Here is an 18611-nt window from a genome sequence, read left to right as displayed (position 1 = left end):
TATGTAATAGATTATTTATGAACCTAAAAGTTAGTTTTATGTTTTCCGCTGCAAAATTCTGAATAAGCCGTAACGTTTTCACACGGGCGATAATACTTTGATAATTCCCTACAGTTATATTTAAAAAGAGGTTATTTTAGAAAATGGGAATTGTTGGGGTGTTACAATAGCTACTAAGAAAGAAAAGACAAAAAAAATTAAAAGTCTCAGAATACTTGTTAACGTCGAACCTGCGACCATATTACACGCCTAATGAATGGGGAAGACTGGTCCCGCTCCAACCAGTGTTCCAGCCTTTACTTTTTGTATATTTTGAGCGCTAAATTGTATATAACTTTGAAGTTTAGTAGTTTCAAAACTTGCGAACTTCTTCTCTGTTTTTGCCAGTACGGGTTCAATTGGTTGGCACCGCCATTGGGATAGGTAGTTATTCTTAGGAAATTTCTTTGTTTTTTTGAAGAAAAAAAAACTATTTACAAGGAATTGTATGTAATGGCCATGATGGAGTTTTGGAGGTTGTGGTTAAAAGTTGAGAAATTGACATTTTTATTTATATATAGGATAGGATATGATATATTGAATTTGTATTGACAACTTTTGCGTCTGCACATGTCATTATCCTTCTTCAAATACGGAGTATATTTTTCCTTAATACTTTGAGTTTGGTTTGGTATTGGACTTGTTACATTCAAATTCGTACATCTGAATCACGTATGTACAAGAACAAGCGAGATACCACTCTTAGATAAGACTTCGAAAATATAAATCGGTTGCTGGAAACTTGTGGGCGAGAAAAATAATTCAAGATACGATCCTAAAAATCATAATTGAGTCATTTGACCTTATATTAATAACCGAAAGCTTATATATTGATCCATATTCAATAAGAGAACACTTGAAAAATCAATGTCGCCCTTATGAAATTCATATTATATCCTTACAACGTGTTAAATTTGTTTAAATAAAAAAAAAACATTCATGTTGTACGGATGTACCCTTAGATCACCAACAACGTTGCCTTGAAGCTAGGTATTGTCAACTAGAGCTGGCAAAAGATAGACCTAATCAAAAGGCGGGCCGCGGCCTTGAAAATCTGGCCAATATGTCGGACCGGCCCAAGCTTCGGGGCGATTTTGTGTGCCCAAAACCCCCTATTTCGGGCCAAAAAAAGTGGTATTTGGGCCATTTTCGGGTCGGGCCAAATTTATAACTAAAAGTGTAGTTTTACGTTGCCCAAAACCCGTCAAACTTTTTAAAATTTTGGGTCGGCCCCAGAACCCGGCCAAAATATTATGCCCAAAACCCGCTAATTTTTAGGTCGGGCCGGACTCATGTTGATCAGCTTTAGCAAAATTTGACACAGCCCACCAACCCGACCCGACCCAAACCCAACCCAATAATAAAGGTTAAGTCAAGATTTTCAAGATGTTTAATTAAATGGGTTAACCCAACCCAACCCTTTTAATTAAATGGGTTGGATTGGGTTGAAATTTTCAACCTGAAAGCAACCCGCCTAACTCATATAACTAATTGTGTCAGGTCAACCCTCATAAAAAAATATTTTTGGGTGTTTTTAGCTTTTTACAAATTATAATATGAAAAACTTACACTAACATTTAGCAACATCAATACTTATTTGCCTCTCTTTATACATATTGGAGTATTAGTTTTTTTGCAATGAGATTTGCCTCAAAAAAATGATCCCTTTAGTTATAAATTCAAGCCACATTTTACTTAAAAGAAAAAGAAAACTTAAACGGGTCAAGTTCAGGTCTACCCATTTATAATCAGGTCAGGTTGAGTTGAGAATCTCAACCCCTTTAAGTAAACATATCGAGTTGGGTTGGGAAAATTTCAACCCGTTTATAAATGGGTCGACCTGATTACGGCCCAACCCAACCCAATACGGCCCAACCCAACCCAATTCATTGCCAGCTCTACTGTCAACTACAATTTAACCGTTGAGAATTTGAAGTAAAATTACTCCTTCTGTTCCTTAATACTCACCGGTTCAAATTTTTAGACAATTTAATTGACTTATTAATTTATTAGGTGATAGTTGATAGTGGGATATTTATTTTAATATAGTTAGTGGAAAATGTGTCAAACTTTTTTGAGGGGGTAGTGTGTTGTTGAATTTTTTTAATGTTTTTTAAGAAAGTAGGAATATACGTGGTTCCTTAATTAAGTGAGAGAAATTATATAATATTAATAAAATGTGTCATTTATAGAAACGGAAAGAGTATTAAGGGACGACTTTAAAAGGAAAGTGGAGCGAGTATTAAAGGACGTAGGAAAGAGAATGATGATCTTGAGTCAAGATTGCAGAAGGAAAAAAAAAGGCTTAGAGTAAAAAAGATGTCAAGTTAATGGGGAATGGGGTGGGAAAAGGGGAAAAGATGAGAGGTAAATTACTTTACACTTGACCAATCGTCAAGAATGCATATGTTCTTACAATACTACCCCCTCTGTCCGGACTGTCCCTAAAAGACTGCCCCCTTTAATTATTGACAGTCTTCAAAACACGACTTAAAACGTAAATAGCACTAATTCTACACTCGTAGAAATTATAAAAAGTTGATATTTCTATATTGAAACGAATCTAACAAGGCCCACAGGATTGTATTATTTTTTATAGACTATTGATAATTCATGGTCAAAATTTCAAAATTTGACTTAAAAAATTACAATGGAACAATCTCTTAGGGACGGAAGGAGTATCACACTCGTGCACATACTACATCAATGGATAATAAAACGCACGACCATGTACCTAAACACTAATTACATATCCCCAAGCAAATGGTTGATCTGGTGATTGTTTGCCTACTTGCCTTCATTAGACCCTTTTGGTTGGGCCTTAAACTGTAAAGTATTGTCTGAAAGCCCAGACTTGCAAGGACCCAAGTTACCTATCCAGGACAACTCTCAAGCGGGTTTGGGCCACGTGTATGTATCTACCATTACCAACTAGACACGTCAGATACAATAAATTACGGAGTACTTTTGGGTTCAATCGAGTTGGTCACTTTCAGGTTGATAAATGCTTAATCATGACTAGAGTTATCAAAAAGTGACCCGATCAGATAAATCGATCGAAATTAACTGACATCCAAATTGAATATATTCGAGAAATAGGGTTCTCAAAACGGATCTGATAATCGAACCGAAATCTGATTTAAACCGTTAATTCAAGATCCGAACCCGAACTGCTAGCAAACCGAGGAGATCTGCAACCCGATATGTATCCGATAACTTTTAACCGAACTTAACCTGTGACAGGCTAAAGTCGTATCACCTTATCAAAAATAAACCTAAGTTCACTAACTAAATAGCAAGGGAAATCAGGATCGAATATACAAGGAAACAATGTTCTTTACTACTACTACCAATCAACAGATTTAGACTACAAGTAACCAGTAAAATTGGGTGTTTGAAATATTAAATTAAGGCGATAATTAAATCAAAAAATATCAATACTCCCTCCGTCTCGAAATACTCGAAACTGTTTGACCGACACAGAGTTTAATGCATTGTAATTGACTTATTATTTAATTAGATGGTAGTTGGTAGTGGGTTTTTTTAATATAGATAGTGGGATGTGTAAGTGGATAGGGAAGTAGGTGGGTCATTTGGTAAGTGAGAAATTGATATAATATTAATAAAAGTTTCCATTTTTAGAACTGTTGCAAGTAATCCGGGATGACCTTATAAGGAAAGCGTTTCGATTATTCCGGGACGGATGAAGTAATAAATAGGTCTAGGGCAACATTTCATCACAAACGCATACTAGGATTGGACAATGGACAACAACAATTAATCAATAACCATAACTAGGGAAAACATGCATCTCTCGAATATTATGATTCCCTTAGAAAATAGAACTACCAGGCTCTCGCAATTTACTAGCAATAATCCTATCTAATAGTACTATGTCAAAAGCATCAGATTTATACCTCTCGCCACATAATTTAAGGCTAACAAACTCAATCAAATTAGTCTGGCCGAACAGAATTGACGAACAATTAAAGCAGACTATAGAAATTATAATTAACAATCAATGTCGAAACCAATCAAATCCCAATCAAACATTTATGGATTCCCTAAACTCTATAAATAATCTACTCACACATAATTGAAATTTAACCAGTAATTAAATTAATGAAAAACATAATTAATAAATAACGGAAATTTAATTAAAAGAAATATACCAAAGGGAATGACGAGTCAATGAACAAAAGCTTGAAACTTGATTTGAAATTGAATAATATAAATAACAAAAGTACTTAGATAAAGTACTTAGAAAAATAAACTAAGCAATTAAAAACGTCGGGGAAAAATTCTTTAGCCTAAAACCACCTCCAGTATTTATAGGCAACTCAATATAAATAAATAAAAAGGCTTGAACAGCTAAAGAACCACCGATTACGGTCAGGTACGATGCCATCGGGCAACGTCGTCCAGTCGGGCACGAGTGTAAAACTACAAAACTGCCCATCTTCAAACACCATAGCTTCTTCGTTTCTTGTCAAAATTCGACAAGTGACCACTCGTTGGAAAGCTCTTGAAGTCTATAATCAAATTCAATTAGAACCGCTGCATTTGGATTTGTGGAACTTGATTGATGATCAAAAGAGTGGACAATAATTATTTTGCTACTTCCTTCACTATTTGCTTTGCTTTGAAACTCTTCCAACCCAATGCTCATGTTTTCAATAAGTACATCATCTCTTGTAGTGGTCTAAATGAGTAGGAAATGCACCCAAATATGTTACTCCATAATTCTTACAATTATAAACATGAAACTACAAACACACTACAAGGAGCACATTAATACTAAAAATGGCTCCGAAGAGCGCAATTAAGACCAATAATCAATGAAGGACATGGGTAAAAATCTATATAAATGGACATATCAACCTATACCCGATCCGATAGCAATAAAAAACTGACTTACCCAATATCTACCATAATCGACCCGAACCGATAAAACCCGATATCCAATTAACCCGACATGTGTCACCCTGAATCCAAATTCAACCGAAATTCGACCCGATTATACCCGAAATCTGATAGACTATCCTACACAACTGGCACATAACCTAAAGTCTCTCGATATAAAATAGATTCAATTTACTCGTTATTAATCTGACTAGAGTAAACCAAATTAAACTATTAATAATTAAATTCAATTCAATATATGATAAGTTATTATATTTTTTATTATTATTAAATAATCTGGTGACAAAGTAATAAATTGACTCGAACACGAACCAGTATATGACCCGACTTCATCTGAATCCAAAGTTATCTGAACCTAACCAATTTGACCTGAATAAAAACATTGACCCGGTATTATCCGATTTCGACATGACCCGAACTGTTTATAATCTATCTGATGATCCGATTTGACAGTCCAAATACTCAAGACCCACAACCTTCGGGTTCAAATTGACCAAGCGGGTTAAGAGATATATTTTAATATGTACGTCTGTCATAATTTCACCAATTAGTATTATAAATGTAACAATAACATGTTTATTTTGCTAAAAAAAATCCTCATAATTTCATTAATTACTATGAATATAATGATTTTTGATGCGTCGGTCGAAGTTTGAGCCTTTATATTTCTAGTTGTCCGGGTTCAAATAAAATCCGGTTTCGTGTTAAAAAATTATGTTGAGTCCGTTATAAACGGGTTTCGGGTCAGGTAATTTTTGACAGGTCTACTACAAATCTACCATGATCTGGTTTCATTGATACTGATTACTGGCCACTAGAAGCTAGCTTGTTGGGGTAAAAAAAGTGTTTTGAATGCAAATTACTCCCAAATTAGGCTTCATGTTGTTCGATTTATTTTCTCTGAATTTATGTCATCCGAACTTATATTGGCTTATTTTATCTGAATAAAACTTATTTGTTTGTGAAAATGATTGAAAAAAACTTATGTTTTCTGAACTTATCTTATCTTAACTTATCTGAAATTATATTACTCCGTATCTTATAAGAACTTATTTCGTCTAAAAGAAGTCAAAAAGTTGAACATAACAAATCCTTAGTATCTTGTTGATCAGTTTAAAAATCTATTTGGGGTGTTTGGTTAGAAATTGTTTGAAAGAGATTTTTGGGGTCGAATAAGCTATTTTGTAAAGAGTTGAGCTTATTAGACGAGTATTTAACTTATAGATTATTTTCATACATTGAAACAATTAACAACTGGAGTATTTACCAAACACTTTTACATAACTACTGTACTCCCTATGTACCAATTTGTTTGCTCCATTTGCCATTTTTGTCATCTATACCTAAAATGTTGTCTCATTACTAAAAATGATGGGAACCCAACTTCACTCTCGCATAGAATACATTTGACCCACCATTTTTATCTCTTCTCAATTACTCTCATTCTCCTCTTAACAAAGTACATTTTGTGCAGTAAACAAAACAATAAGAGACCGATGAAGTATAATACAATTTGAATAGAGGGTTACAAATCATCGTGATTCCGCACCAAGTTTACAATGACTACTTAAATGTCTAATCAGTTATGAACATACTTAAATCAGACCACATTTGAATGAAGATCACTCTCTATATTTAAGAGACATATGTTTTATTAGGGAGTGAAACTCATGACCAATGATCGAATCTCAATTACATCTTCATCTTTTGTGCCTCTTTTATACCAAAATATCTTTTGTACTGTGGTATTTTAAGTAATTCAACGGGGGATTGGAAATTTGCACCTAAATATATCAAACTAGTTTAGGGCCCGTGCAACGCACGGCTACTACTAAAACAATTTATTATTTAATGACAAATAATGTTATCCCACTTTTTGGACTAACGACATAACCGTTCTAACGTTTGGTCATGTCGTGTCAGCCAGGTCATATCGTGTCGCAGGTAAACACAGCTCCAGGGAGATACGTCCGACGTAGCATCATACAACGAGGTATAGCCGACGAAGGACAGGCGACAAAGTACAAGCAACTGAGACGCGTCCTCGAGAAACGGGCTGATGAAGATAAGTTGACCTAAAGCCCATGATAGGCAGCGCCGTCAAGCTAGCAAGAACGAGTCCAAGACTCACGCGAGAAGCGCGGAAGCAGTTGAAGGCTGAAGAGACGTGTGATGAAGATACTCCTATCTTTGTGGGATTTTCTCAACCGATTAGACCGTTGAGAATACCCTATAAAAGGACGAAGATAATGATAAGCAAGCCACGTTCACTCAAGCACCGAAACTCTTAAGTTATAAACTGTTTCATTATTCATTATTGTACTGGAGATTTTAGTTATCGATTCTCAGAAAGAAAAGCATAAACAATCATATAGAATACTTAGTGGATTGATAGCCTCATAGCTATCCGCGGTTTTTTACCTTGTTCCTGGGTTTTCCGCGTCAACACTCCTCTGTGTCGTGCCTCTTTATTTGTGTCGTTGATTCTTTGCTTAGTTAGTGTCGACCCTAACCGAAAGTCGCCCCCATACGAATTTTGGCATAAACAAATAACATCATACATTCTACCTAAATTAATGACAATTCTCCGTAACAATTAATTTGGCGTAAAGTGAAAACTATAAGCATCATATTCAAGGGCTAAAGTTAGAAAAGGGTTCCTTTCTCTTTTACTTTTTTTTTAAAATTACTTTTTTTTATATATAAAAAAAATACTTTTTAAATGTATTTGAGGGATGCTCTTTTGATAAAAGTGATCATTTACCACTTTATCAACCTTAGGGGATTTAATTGCAACCCTTCAAATTGAAGGGATTCATATCTAGCCAATCTTTATTACTTCGTATAAGTTTATAACTGTAAAAGTAGACATTTTAGATTTAGTAATGGGTCGAATATCTTTCATACAGCCATACAAGCAGGGGCGGGCCTTTGTTATAGTCCTTAGATAATATAGATACACACCTTATTTAAACACGGTGTACAATAAATATTATATATTGGATTAAAAGTTAACTAACATGCTTAAAAGTTAACCGATACTATGCATATGTAAAAGTTATTTATTTCTTAGTGACAAAAATTATCATTTTAATAGTATTATTCTTTCAAAATAACTAATACGGAGTAGTAATAATGTATAAAGCTAACCATTTAACCTTTAAGATGTTTTATCCATCCATTTCTTTTATAATAAAAAGTTGATCAAAATATGTTAAAAGTTACAAAAAAAAAATAAAAAAAAAATTGGGTAAATGTTACTTCGATGTACAATAAATTCATTGTACACCTTGAGCGTGCATGACACTAGGTGTTCTATGCGATTTAGATGATGGACCATGGTACACAATAAGCATATTGCACCTTAAGAACACAAATACATAATACATTGAGCTAGGTACTACTCCCTCTGTTTTCCTATTCTACTCAATTCATGTTTTGAGGTGTTATACTAAATTCTACTCACATTTATTTTATTATATTTAGTTTATCAACCTTTTATTCATATTATATCATTTTTCACTGTACTTTTATTGAAACCCAACATATTTAATAATTCGATCGCTTGCCCTGTATCTCTCAGAGTTTGCTTGGGTTCACATATGAATTAAACATTTTTATGGAAAGTTACTTCCGAGCTTGTAAAATTCGTAGGAAATTGCTTATACTTGTTTGGTTGGCACAAGACATTCATTCTTCCTGGGAATTGATATGGGAATCGTAACTTACAAAGAGGAGGGTGGCCAGATAAACCACTTCCCATGTCCATGGAAAATCCAAAATTTCAAGGAAGTTTTACTTCCGGCACCATTTCACTTAGTTCATGCCAACCAATTGCAACATGGCAAATGTGCACTTCCTAGGAAGTCACATTATCCTTCTCTAATTGCTTGCAACTAAACATCACCTCATATTGCATGTAAAGGTACTCAATTAGTCAGGTGCGGTGCCAAACTGCCAGTACCTAAGGATTCAGTGGGTTCAAAGTCAGGTCGATTTTTTTAATAAAAAAATATCAGTTATAAATTATTAAACGCAGCAACATATATATCACAACAAACCAAGTATTTAAATGGTTTTGACATCAATATGTTAAACCAAGGGACCAAGGGACCAAGATTCAATTCAAACCAATTGCATTATTGCCTTTCCTCCTTTTCTGGTTTTTCTTTTACATTTGAAATAAAACTCTCTGCACTAGTTTTCTTGTTTTACTAGCTAATTACTTTTTTGCATTTATTCAATTGAAGTATTAAACTATAGTTGTTTAATAATAGATGAATTCATGAATTTAAAGAGTTGAGATTTTAAACTTTGAACATTTTGGTGTACAAAAATTGCTAAAGTGGTATAAAATTGAAATTTATGATTTTGAAAAGATTGACATGAGATGAAGGGTTTGGATTTTTTTTTTGGGGGAAAGATCGTATGTCAAAGTCTCAAAACTCATCCCCTTGTTTTCGACCAAATTTAAGACCACTTGAACCACCTCAAAGTGAACCTCTATCCTAAGAAAATAAAAACTCGTTGAGTTCAATATATTGTAATATTATTTTCAATGTTGTTGTAATAAAACATGTGTACCACCGGATTGTTAGTTATAATTTGAATTTCGGATCATCATGTTTGATTTTAAATGTTTGAAATTCCAAACCCTTAACCAAATAATCCTGACACCGTCATTGCAATATATAAGTGGTCCCAACTTCAAATTATCTTTGATTTCTGTTGCTACAATAACTGAGTAGAATTCAAAAAAACGTATATAATAATAGTAGCTGAGTAAGATGCATATCATGAACATAAGCGTACACTTGTTGGTAATTTGCACAAGTTGTGTCAATGAATGATCCCTCTTAAACAAACTCCAAAATTTGTTGCCCATTTTCGGTTCCTTGGACAACTTAGCTTGTCCGGATCTCCCATGCACCGTTCATACTTCTCTGTCATCTTTTTAATTCTCTTGGATTTCATTCATTAATCACACCACCTCTTCAATTCTATCCTTCCCTCATTGTCACTATGCTACTGAATTTGTTTCCTAAATTTGCGTGCTTTACAAATATCCATCCATCTATCCTAACCTAGCCTAACCAAATAATTCCGAGTACGGATCTTCTGTCCCACAAAACCATACGAGAAAGTGAAACACAAATAACACACAAATTATAGGACAAAAGATACTTAATTCAATACTTTAGTTTTCGACAACGTTAATCTAAAATTGAACTTAAACTAATAAGGTGGGTGGAGCTGTAGAGTTTAATAAGGTAGTACATGAAATTGATAAGGCGCTGAAACTGATCACCCCGATAGACAAATAAGTAGATAGAGATCGCAAATTCCATTCACAACTTGATGAATAGAGACAATTAATTAATACAACATCTTCCTTTACAATTTGTTGCATATTGAAACTTAGCCAAGAACTACTAATTACATATGCATATATCATATATGTAGTGAAATATAGGAGTAATGCTAATTACATAACTCATAACTTTGACATAATTAAGCATCCACAAATAGAAAATGAATGGTCAAACATCAACTAAACAAGGAGGATTACCAAGCAAAGGCACTTGAGAATTGAGATTACTACCATCACCATTCTTAAACCCTACCATTACATCACATCTTACATAAACCCTATTATGTCCACTCTTGTACAACCCTGCTTTGTACTTCACTCTCCCCTTCAACACCCAACTCAACCCTACCACCCCGTACGCCGCGTCCGCTGCCAACCCCTCCACCACTTCTGGTGGCACAGCCACCGCTGCACCACCACCAACAAGCGGAGACATCATCACGGTGCTCCGCTTACGTTGGTGAAGTGGAGGGAGGGGAGCCGGCGGTGTGATGGGGTGGTTACGGTAGTGAACAGCTACTGTGAGGCGGTCGTAGTGGAAGGAAGTTCGTTTGCTAGGGTTACGGGTGAGGACGGTGATTTGGAAAGAAGTGATGACGAAGGTCGGCGGTGAGGTGGTGTTGAGGAGGAACACGGCGGCGGAGATGGCAGTGAACTGGGGTTTTGATGGGCGGTAGAGGAGCCATAGGATTAAGGCGGTGAGGCCTAGAAGGAGTAGGAGGGTTGTGATCACTGCACAAATCACTTGACGTCTACTGTCGTTATTGTCGTCGTCATCATCGTCGTCGTTGTGGCGGTACTGGGGTGGGCCGCGGGGTTTCTGAGGGGGGGAGCTTGGAAGGAAGAGAGGTTGAGGTGGTTGTAAAGGTTGTTGGGGTTGGACTATCACTTGAGGTGGTGGTTGTTGCGGTGGGACTATAACTTGAGGTGGTGGTTGTTGAGGGCGCGGCGAAGGGGTTGCAGTAGGGGTGGAGCGTTTTTTGGAAGGAGGGCGAGGAAGTGGAGAGAATAAAGGCTTTGGGGGTTGAAGAGGTTGTTGTGGAGTGGCAGGTGGTTGTTGGTGGACTACTTTAGTAGGTGTTTGGGGATGATCATCATATTCGTCGTCGTTGTCGTGGTAGTGGTGGTGGTCATCATCATCACCGTCGTCATCGTCGTCCTCCATTTTAGGGAGGTGGTGATGATGGGGTGGCTCTTCCCCCTGATACATGGTGGTGTGTAGGGTGGTTGATGGAATTGAGGAGGAAAGAGTGGGGGAGCAAAGTTGAAGGAGTGAGTGTAGATAACTGTGTTTTTAAAGCTCAAGTTGGGATACGAGAATCATTTATATGCGTGGAAGACTTGTTGGTATACGAGAATCATTTATTTTCAGAACCAGTAAAGGTTAATTCGGCCTGGATTAGCAGCTTAATTAGGATTTTATATATGGTATAAAAATATAATCCTGTAAAAAATATAATCCTGTAAAAAATAATACCAGTAAACAGACTTAGCTTAATTCTGTTATCTCAATTCTGTTGTTATTACTAACAAGTATTTATGGCCATATTTTCATTTGAATCAAAATAATTTCCTCCCTAATTTATCCTTTTTTGGTTCAGATATTAACACAGGAAAACATAGGAAATCTTCATTTAAAACAACATTTATTTATTTTTCTTCCTAATTTCAGGTACTTAATAAACTAGTTGTATCAAACAGTTAATCGAAAAAGTACCTTATCAATTTCAGGTTCTACCTTGTAAGTTTCGGTTCAATTTCAATTAATTTCACCAAACATAGCCTAAAAGTCTAATCTTTTTCATTAAGTCCAATTTGGCTTAATTTTCTATCTCCCCAGCTCGAATTACCGGAGCACCGACAATTGGATGGAGACGCATTTGCATGAAAAGAAACACGTGGCTTCATTGTTAGCATTAGAATTCTCAGTAGCTTGCTAGTGTCTATGCGCCTAATACTTGTTAATCTGAGTGCTGTGTTGCCTGTAATGTCAATAATTATATCAAGGTGGAAGGAGAATATATGCTTAATTGACTATTAGGGTACATTTACTTTTATGGTTTAAGCATCTCATTTTCCCTTTCCCCTGTTCATTGATTAAAAGTACCCCCATAATTGATTTTAGACATGATGATTTCAAGTACGGACGTCTTAGGCGATAGCATTTAAGGTGCTGATAGCGTTTTGACCTATTAAGAACTGGTTGCAACATATGTACATAGAATTTGGTATTGATCCATAACTCAGCATTGCGAAGACCGAAGAGACGGATCATAATTTAATTCGCACACTCATATACGTGTAAAATATATAATTACAAGACCGTTTCCAATCCGGTAATAGATAGATACCAGATAAAGAATGCATTATGCATGTAATAATTGTACATATGTAATCAGAAGCTCATAAAAATAACAGATGCTTCAGATAAAAACCATTTTCAGCAGCCACAACCTAACATTTTCATGTTCCTAAATTCCTACTCCGTACAAGCTACAGGTACCAACATCATTAACACTTTCTAGAGGATTGGTTTGTTTCAGTTAACCCTTTTATATATATAGTTTGTTAAAAGTAAAAATTTGAACCTATGGTTTACCATCAGCAACCACTTGATCACTCGAGGCATGGCGAACAAGCACTTGATCAGTCGGGACTTGGCGAACAAATTGTCCTTTCACCCTAGGTCGCTGCTCTGCCAGTTTTTTCCTGCTCTGATAACGCACCTGCATTTACATTTACATTAAATCCTTCGTGAATCAAACTTCGTCTTTCTGATTAATTCCAACTCTTGTAAACTTCATTCAGCAGCAGATTTGAAGACAGATCGATGCAGTTTTCAGGTCAAATCAGGTCATGGAATTGGGTACTCCGTATGATTTTGGTTTTACCCGGGAAATTTGGGTTGGGTTAACATGTTAACAACAGCAACAACAAACAAATCCTTGTTCTTAAAATGATGGGGTTGGTTGAATGAACCAAGAATTTATCTTTTGTTGTAATGATTCTCTTCCTCAATCTGCTTCTATCTAGTGCTACATTCTCTCCCAAACCCATTGTCTTCATCTCATTTTTAATTCCTCCATCCAAGTCACTTTTGGTCTCCCTCGGCTTCTTTTAAAATCCCCATTATCCACCAAAATATAGACAGGTAATGTTAAATCCTATACCACAAATAATTGTCAATGTTTGCATACCTTTTTTTCAAAGCATCGATCTCTCCGTTTTTGCCGGAACTTGGCAAGAGCGGCTTCTCTTTCGGCAGAGTGGAGACCCATTTTCGCCTTGAACTGATCATTGGCAAAGGGCTTAACTTCACTCTCCTCAACAAAGCTTGAACCTTTCATGCCAGAAGCAGTAGCATTAACATCAGTAATATCGGATGCACTTCCATGTGCACTGAGCTTATGTTGACTTCCAGAATCATTACACTGAGTACTACTGCCACTTGGATCCACAACTTGTGAGCTGATGTACCCAGATCGTTCAACGGATTCCTTAGTTCTAAGCTCATCTCCAGCTTGGCCACAACCTTGAATAGAACTATGAGTCCCTGGATCAAAGTGCGGGGAAGGGCTTGTCAGAAAAGGTGGCTCCTCTCTTTGCAATGCTGAATTCAAACAGCTTGATGTTGGGCTTGTGTATGGGCTAAATATCGGATGGAACGCAGCACCATAGCTGGCCCAAACACAACTGTCAAATGTAAGTCCTGGTGAGGGAACAGGCCCAATTTGATGGTGTGAGGAAACTGTACTACATTGTGCAGATTGAGGAGCAAGAACATTGGGTTTGTTTTCCCCATTGCTGCTGAATGGCTTAGAATCAGAAACACCTTTGATTTTTGGCAGTTCACTGTCTGCTGACGGGACAGAGGTCCGAGGCTTCTTGGTACTTCTATACCTGCAGAAAAAAGGATAACTTTGGTTGATTAATTTCAAGGCAAGTTATCAGAGTTACTCTAGTTTAGTTATGCTAGAAACCAGTCGTCAAAGCTACACCAGTATCATATACTAGTTATAAACATGCTGCTCTGAATATTGAAACCTGACCACCAGCTTAATGACTCATCTAGTTATCTACTCAACCACATCATATATGATATCCAAAATATCTGGCATACTTCAGGTATGACTGTATGAGACTATGAGGGCAATGAGGCATAAATGCATAATAAATGTTCGAATCTGTGTGAAGATAACTTGAACAATAGGTTAAATCCAACATATAAGCACGATGACATTTCTGTCGAGAATAACATAAGGATCTTGGAATTAACTGTGAGGAAAGGAGTTATACCAACAAATGGTTAGTTTGATCGAATAAGAGAATTTGGATTTCGAGAGAAAGGAGAAGGGGGCGCGGGGGGAGGGGGTTGTAGATAATAAATCAATGTTCCTTTGCTTGAAAGTTAGGCTGGGAAGTGGAGGGAAAGGAATAGAAGGGGTTCATTTTCCTTCCCTCTTTAATGGACTCAATCCTTCAGCAGCTGGGAATATTTGAAAGGAAAATATTTCCCTCTGAAATCTATACCTAGTACATATTTAAAAAGGAAAACCATAGAGGATGATGACACATGTTACCCATTTACCCCCATATTTCATGTATAAATTTGTTTTTGTTTTTTTTCCAATTTTTTCTTTTGTTGTTTGTTATACGAAGTATTTTACAGCTTTTAACACTCCTTCCATCCCATCTCCCTCTTTAACACTCAATATTAATTCACCATTTAATTTATATATTTGTTCAACTTTCAAATTACACCTTTATATAAATCATATATTCCCGCTAAAATCACAAGCGCTCAATAAAATTAACACTTTAAAAGACGGTTATGCAACCACAATATAATTACCCGTTCTTTGAACAGGCTCAAAAGCTAGTTAATCATTCAAACACAATATCTTCTTAGACTATGATGTTTTCCTGCTTTCGCAATGAATCTCTAAAACAAGAGCAAAGGGGGGAAAACATTAAGTAGTAACTCACCATGAAAAGGCAGAGGCATTAGAATGATTCAGTATTCCCCTCTCTTTGGTCTCTGAGTTCAGTGAGTTAATAGGTCTTTTTAAACAAAGCTCTAGTGCAGGAGTAGAATTGTTGTGACCATTAAACTCTCCACTGAAACTTACTCGCCCTCCTGTACCTTCTTGTTTATTTATTATGCCAATCAAGTCAACAGCTTCGATTGAAGGTTGAGGAACATTATGGCCAATAATATTAGCTCGATAGCCATCGCCTCCATCATCAGTAGCTACATCAGTGCAGGATCCATCTTCTTCAACTCTTAGAGCAGCTGAAACATTAACACCAGATCCTAATTTATCTGTTTTGTCTGCAACAGAGGGATGATGAGATGCCGATGTTAGTGAGTCGTCTAGGATCATCATCACTGATTAAAGTATTATCACAAATAAACACACCGTCTATGGCATTGGTATCTAGGGACAATCCCTCCTCCACCTTGACATTCTTAGCTTGATGCTTCTCTTCTCTGCAGCTGACTCCAGTTTCTTCTCCGTGTTTCATCTGTGAGAGACCCTGCAAATTCATCATGTAAGCATTCTCAGCTTCCCTGAATCACGCTGTACAAGAGCTCTACAAATGAATAAAAATGTGCAATATGATCTGATCTGGAAATCCATCAAAGTGGCCTCACTCTCATTTAATTTAGTCAAAGAATCACACGTATTTTTAAAGATAAAAAAAACAATGGTATTCAAAATACGCTTAAAAGCTGAAGATGTAATTTACCCATGAAAGCTATTATGCTATAGCATCCACACCGGAAAATAGACTAAAAATAGCATAAATATCTGCAGCGTATCAACCCTAAGGTGATACTTACTTGGACATCAGTAGCCTTTTCACTGAACCCGCTACTTTTCTGACTAGAAGACACATTGTCACCAGAGTGATTGGTTGCTGAATTGTTCTTATATGCGGCCTCAATATTTTGTTGTTCAGCAGTTAAATTTTGAGGATTGTGTCCAGCATTATTGTTCTGTGGAAGAATAGGACAGTAAAATAATCAGAATCGACACAAGTCTCAATAATAAGACCAAGATAGCATGAGAGCTAAGAATTTACAGCAAGCCGCTTCCAGACATGACGCCACAGGTTTTTCAGTTCATTTTTCCTGATAGGCTTTACAAGAAAGTCGACTGCACCCTTTAATAAGCACTTCAACACCATACTCACTGAATCCTGTGATGACATAGCTGCATTATCATGAAAGAAAAAGGTTACTTTGGCTGGAGCTGGAGAAATTATCCAACAGAAGCAAGAAAAAGAAAAAATCAACTCATGAGACACACTTATAACAGGGATGTCTTTGCAACCATCGTGCTCCATGATTAATGTAAGAAGTGCAATCCCAGATATTGATGGCAAATCCAGTTCAGTCAATATGAGGTCTATGTTATTGTGCCGGTTCTTGAGGATTTCCCAAGCCTTCAATCCGTCGGAAATAGCAGCAACTGCCAAACAAAGAAAGAGAACGAGTACAAAGAGATTAAGATGGTTAGTTAGAAGACATAGTAGTACTACTACCACCACTACCACTACCACTACTACTAATACATGAAGATGTTACTATGGAGTACAAGTCTATTATTACTAACTACTACGAGTACTAACAAACAAAGCTTTCAAAAGTAGAACTCGGATTTATGCATTCCACAAAAATGGTAAAAGTAAAAAAAAATACAATCTCATGAGTGCACTAGATTCCAAAGCATCTAAAACCAGACATTAAAGTTCAGTCAAATACAAACTTGTTAGAGATTTGAGAACCTTCAAACAGACAAACAAGATAGCCAACCATCACCACAAACCCAACCAGTGTTACCTAATTCTCTAATCACCTCACGAACTGCGAACCGAAAAGGCGAATTATAACATGAAAATTGTACAATTTTGGTCTAATCTAGCAAATTACGCAGCGAATTACGAAACCGTACCCAATCTCATACTAGCGAATCAGGTAACAGTTATCCAACCGCCCCTTCCCTCACCCAATATTCACTAGTGGGAGGCACCAGTATAATGGAATGGACCACCAAGTAGTTCCCAATGTCATCATCTTGGGAGAAAGAATAACTATTGTATAAGTGTCTGGAGTTACTCCTCCCATTATCAGTTTTTGCGATGGAACTTGAGAACTTTAGTTTAACTCTCTTACACTACCATTGACAAACCAACCTTATCAATTACATCCATTCTCAAATTCAACAAAAACTAACAAATTAACTTCAATCTTTAAATCAAACTTCCCCACCTCAATTTCAATCTATTAAATCTCAATTACTTCTTCGAGCCACAACAACCAATTAGTTCTAACATAACACTTTCAAATCACATACTATCATTTTCAATTAACATAAATATCTACCAGTAATTTAATCAATTAAACTAAACAATAACACAACACAAATCATCAACATAAATCAAAGGAAAACCCCCATCCAAAAACCCCAATTCGACAAAAAACAGCATGATTCAATTAAAACTAATTAATTCATAAAATAATGAATGAAATTAATCTTCACCTTTATAATTATACTTGCGAAGGAGGGCACCTAAAATATGACGAGTAGAATCATCGGCTTCAACAAGAAGAACTCTGATCACCATTTTCGGCATAATACTCTCCCATTTCAATTCATTTTCTCTCACCTCTTCCTTATCCTCTACCTCCATTAACACCGCCTCCATACCTTCCATTTGACCCATTTACCCGTCAATTTTTTTTTAAAAAGACAAATTAATTAAAAATCAACCACCCCCTTTATCTTCCAAAAAATTTCCACAAAACCTAACTGTAAGCACTTCATTCTCCTTCATACTTACCCACCTAATTCTTCACTTTTCTTCTTTGATTCACTGAACATTGACCCATCATTTTTTCTTTTTTAAAAAAAAAATCCACAAATTTTTCGAAACATTTAGTGGATGACAATCAATCTTCTGTGAAATGAATTTTTTTAGAAATAATTTCAGGGGGTTTTTGTTGTACAGTGAAGAAGAAGGTTCGGAGTTTAGAAGAAGAAGGAGAAGGAAGACGTCTTTTAATTTGAGCCGCTAAAATGGCGTTGAAAAATATCTGCTGACATGATGAGAGAGAATATGAGACGTAGATCAAAAGCGGGGCCGCCATTGGTTTACGCTTGGTTGATGCTGAGTTGTCTTATTTCTGATCACTAGTTTTGATTTCAATCGCACATGCTTTCTATACACTCCGACTTCTTTCTAAATACGGCCCTGTTTTTATCTTATTGCC

The 18611-nt window shown here is 36.2% G+C and overlaps 2 protein-coding genes across 2 annotated transcripts; both read right to left on the bottom strand.

The window, feature by feature from the left end:
* Positions 1 to 10297: 10297 nt before the first annotated feature.
* Positions 10298 to 11633, bottom strand: LOC110785685 (NDR1/HIN1-like protein 1). Its single transcript, XM_021990173.2, has one exon. It carries the CDS (start codon positions 11541 to 11543, stop codon positions 10503 to 10505), a length of 1041 nt encoding a protein of 346 aa, XP_021845865.1. The 5' UTR covers positions 11544 to 11633; the 3' UTR covers positions 10298 to 10502.
* A 974-nt stretch (positions 11634 to 12607) lies between these two features.
* LOC110785676 (two-component response regulator-like APRR3) lies at positions 12608 to 18611 on the bottom strand. The gene is made up of 8 exons (XM_021990164.2): positions 17881 to 18611; positions 16648 to 16809; positions 16421 to 16551; positions 16179 to 16334; positions 15754 to 15871; positions 15320 to 15665; positions 13531 to 14233; positions 12608 to 13059 (listed from the first exon to the last, which is right to left on the bottom strand). The coding sequence occupies exons 1-8, from the start codon at positions 18062 to 18064 to the stop codon at positions 12922 to 12924; spliced, it is 1938 nt and encodes a 645-aa protein (XP_021845856.1). The 5' UTR covers positions 18065 to 18611; the 3' UTR covers positions 12608 to 12921.

This window comes from Spinacia oleracea, chromosome 2 (genome assembly GCF_020520425.1).
Source record: "Spinacia oleracea cultivar Varoflay chromosome 2, BTI_SOV_V1, whole genome shotgun sequence".
NCBI classification, from domain to species: Eukaryota; Viridiplantae; Streptophyta; class Magnoliopsida; order Caryophyllales; family Amaranthaceae; genus Spinacia; species Spinacia oleracea.
Note: the sequence above shows the minus strand (reverse complement) of the source record. Positions and strands in the feature narration are given on the sequence as shown.

Bases quoted from the DNA above. Each gene is read 5' to 3' on its own strand.
- LOC110785685 (XM_021990173.2), bottom strand. From the start codon at position 11,543: ATGTATCAGGGGGAAGAGCCACCCCATCATCACCACCTCCCTAAAATG.
- LOC110785676 (XM_021990164.2), bottom strand. From the start codon at position 18,064: ATGGGTCAAATGGAAGGTATGGAGGCGGTGTTAATGGAGGTAGAGGAT. The intron at 16,810-17,880 runs GTGAAGATTAAT...TTTGTTTGGCAG, and splicing joins TCGCAAGTATAATTATAAAG to TTGCTGCTATTTCCGACGGA. The intron at 14,234-15,319 runs GTGAGTTACTAC...TTTTTTCTGCAG, and splicing joins AATGCCTCTGCCTTTTCATG to GTATAGAAGTACCAAGAAGC.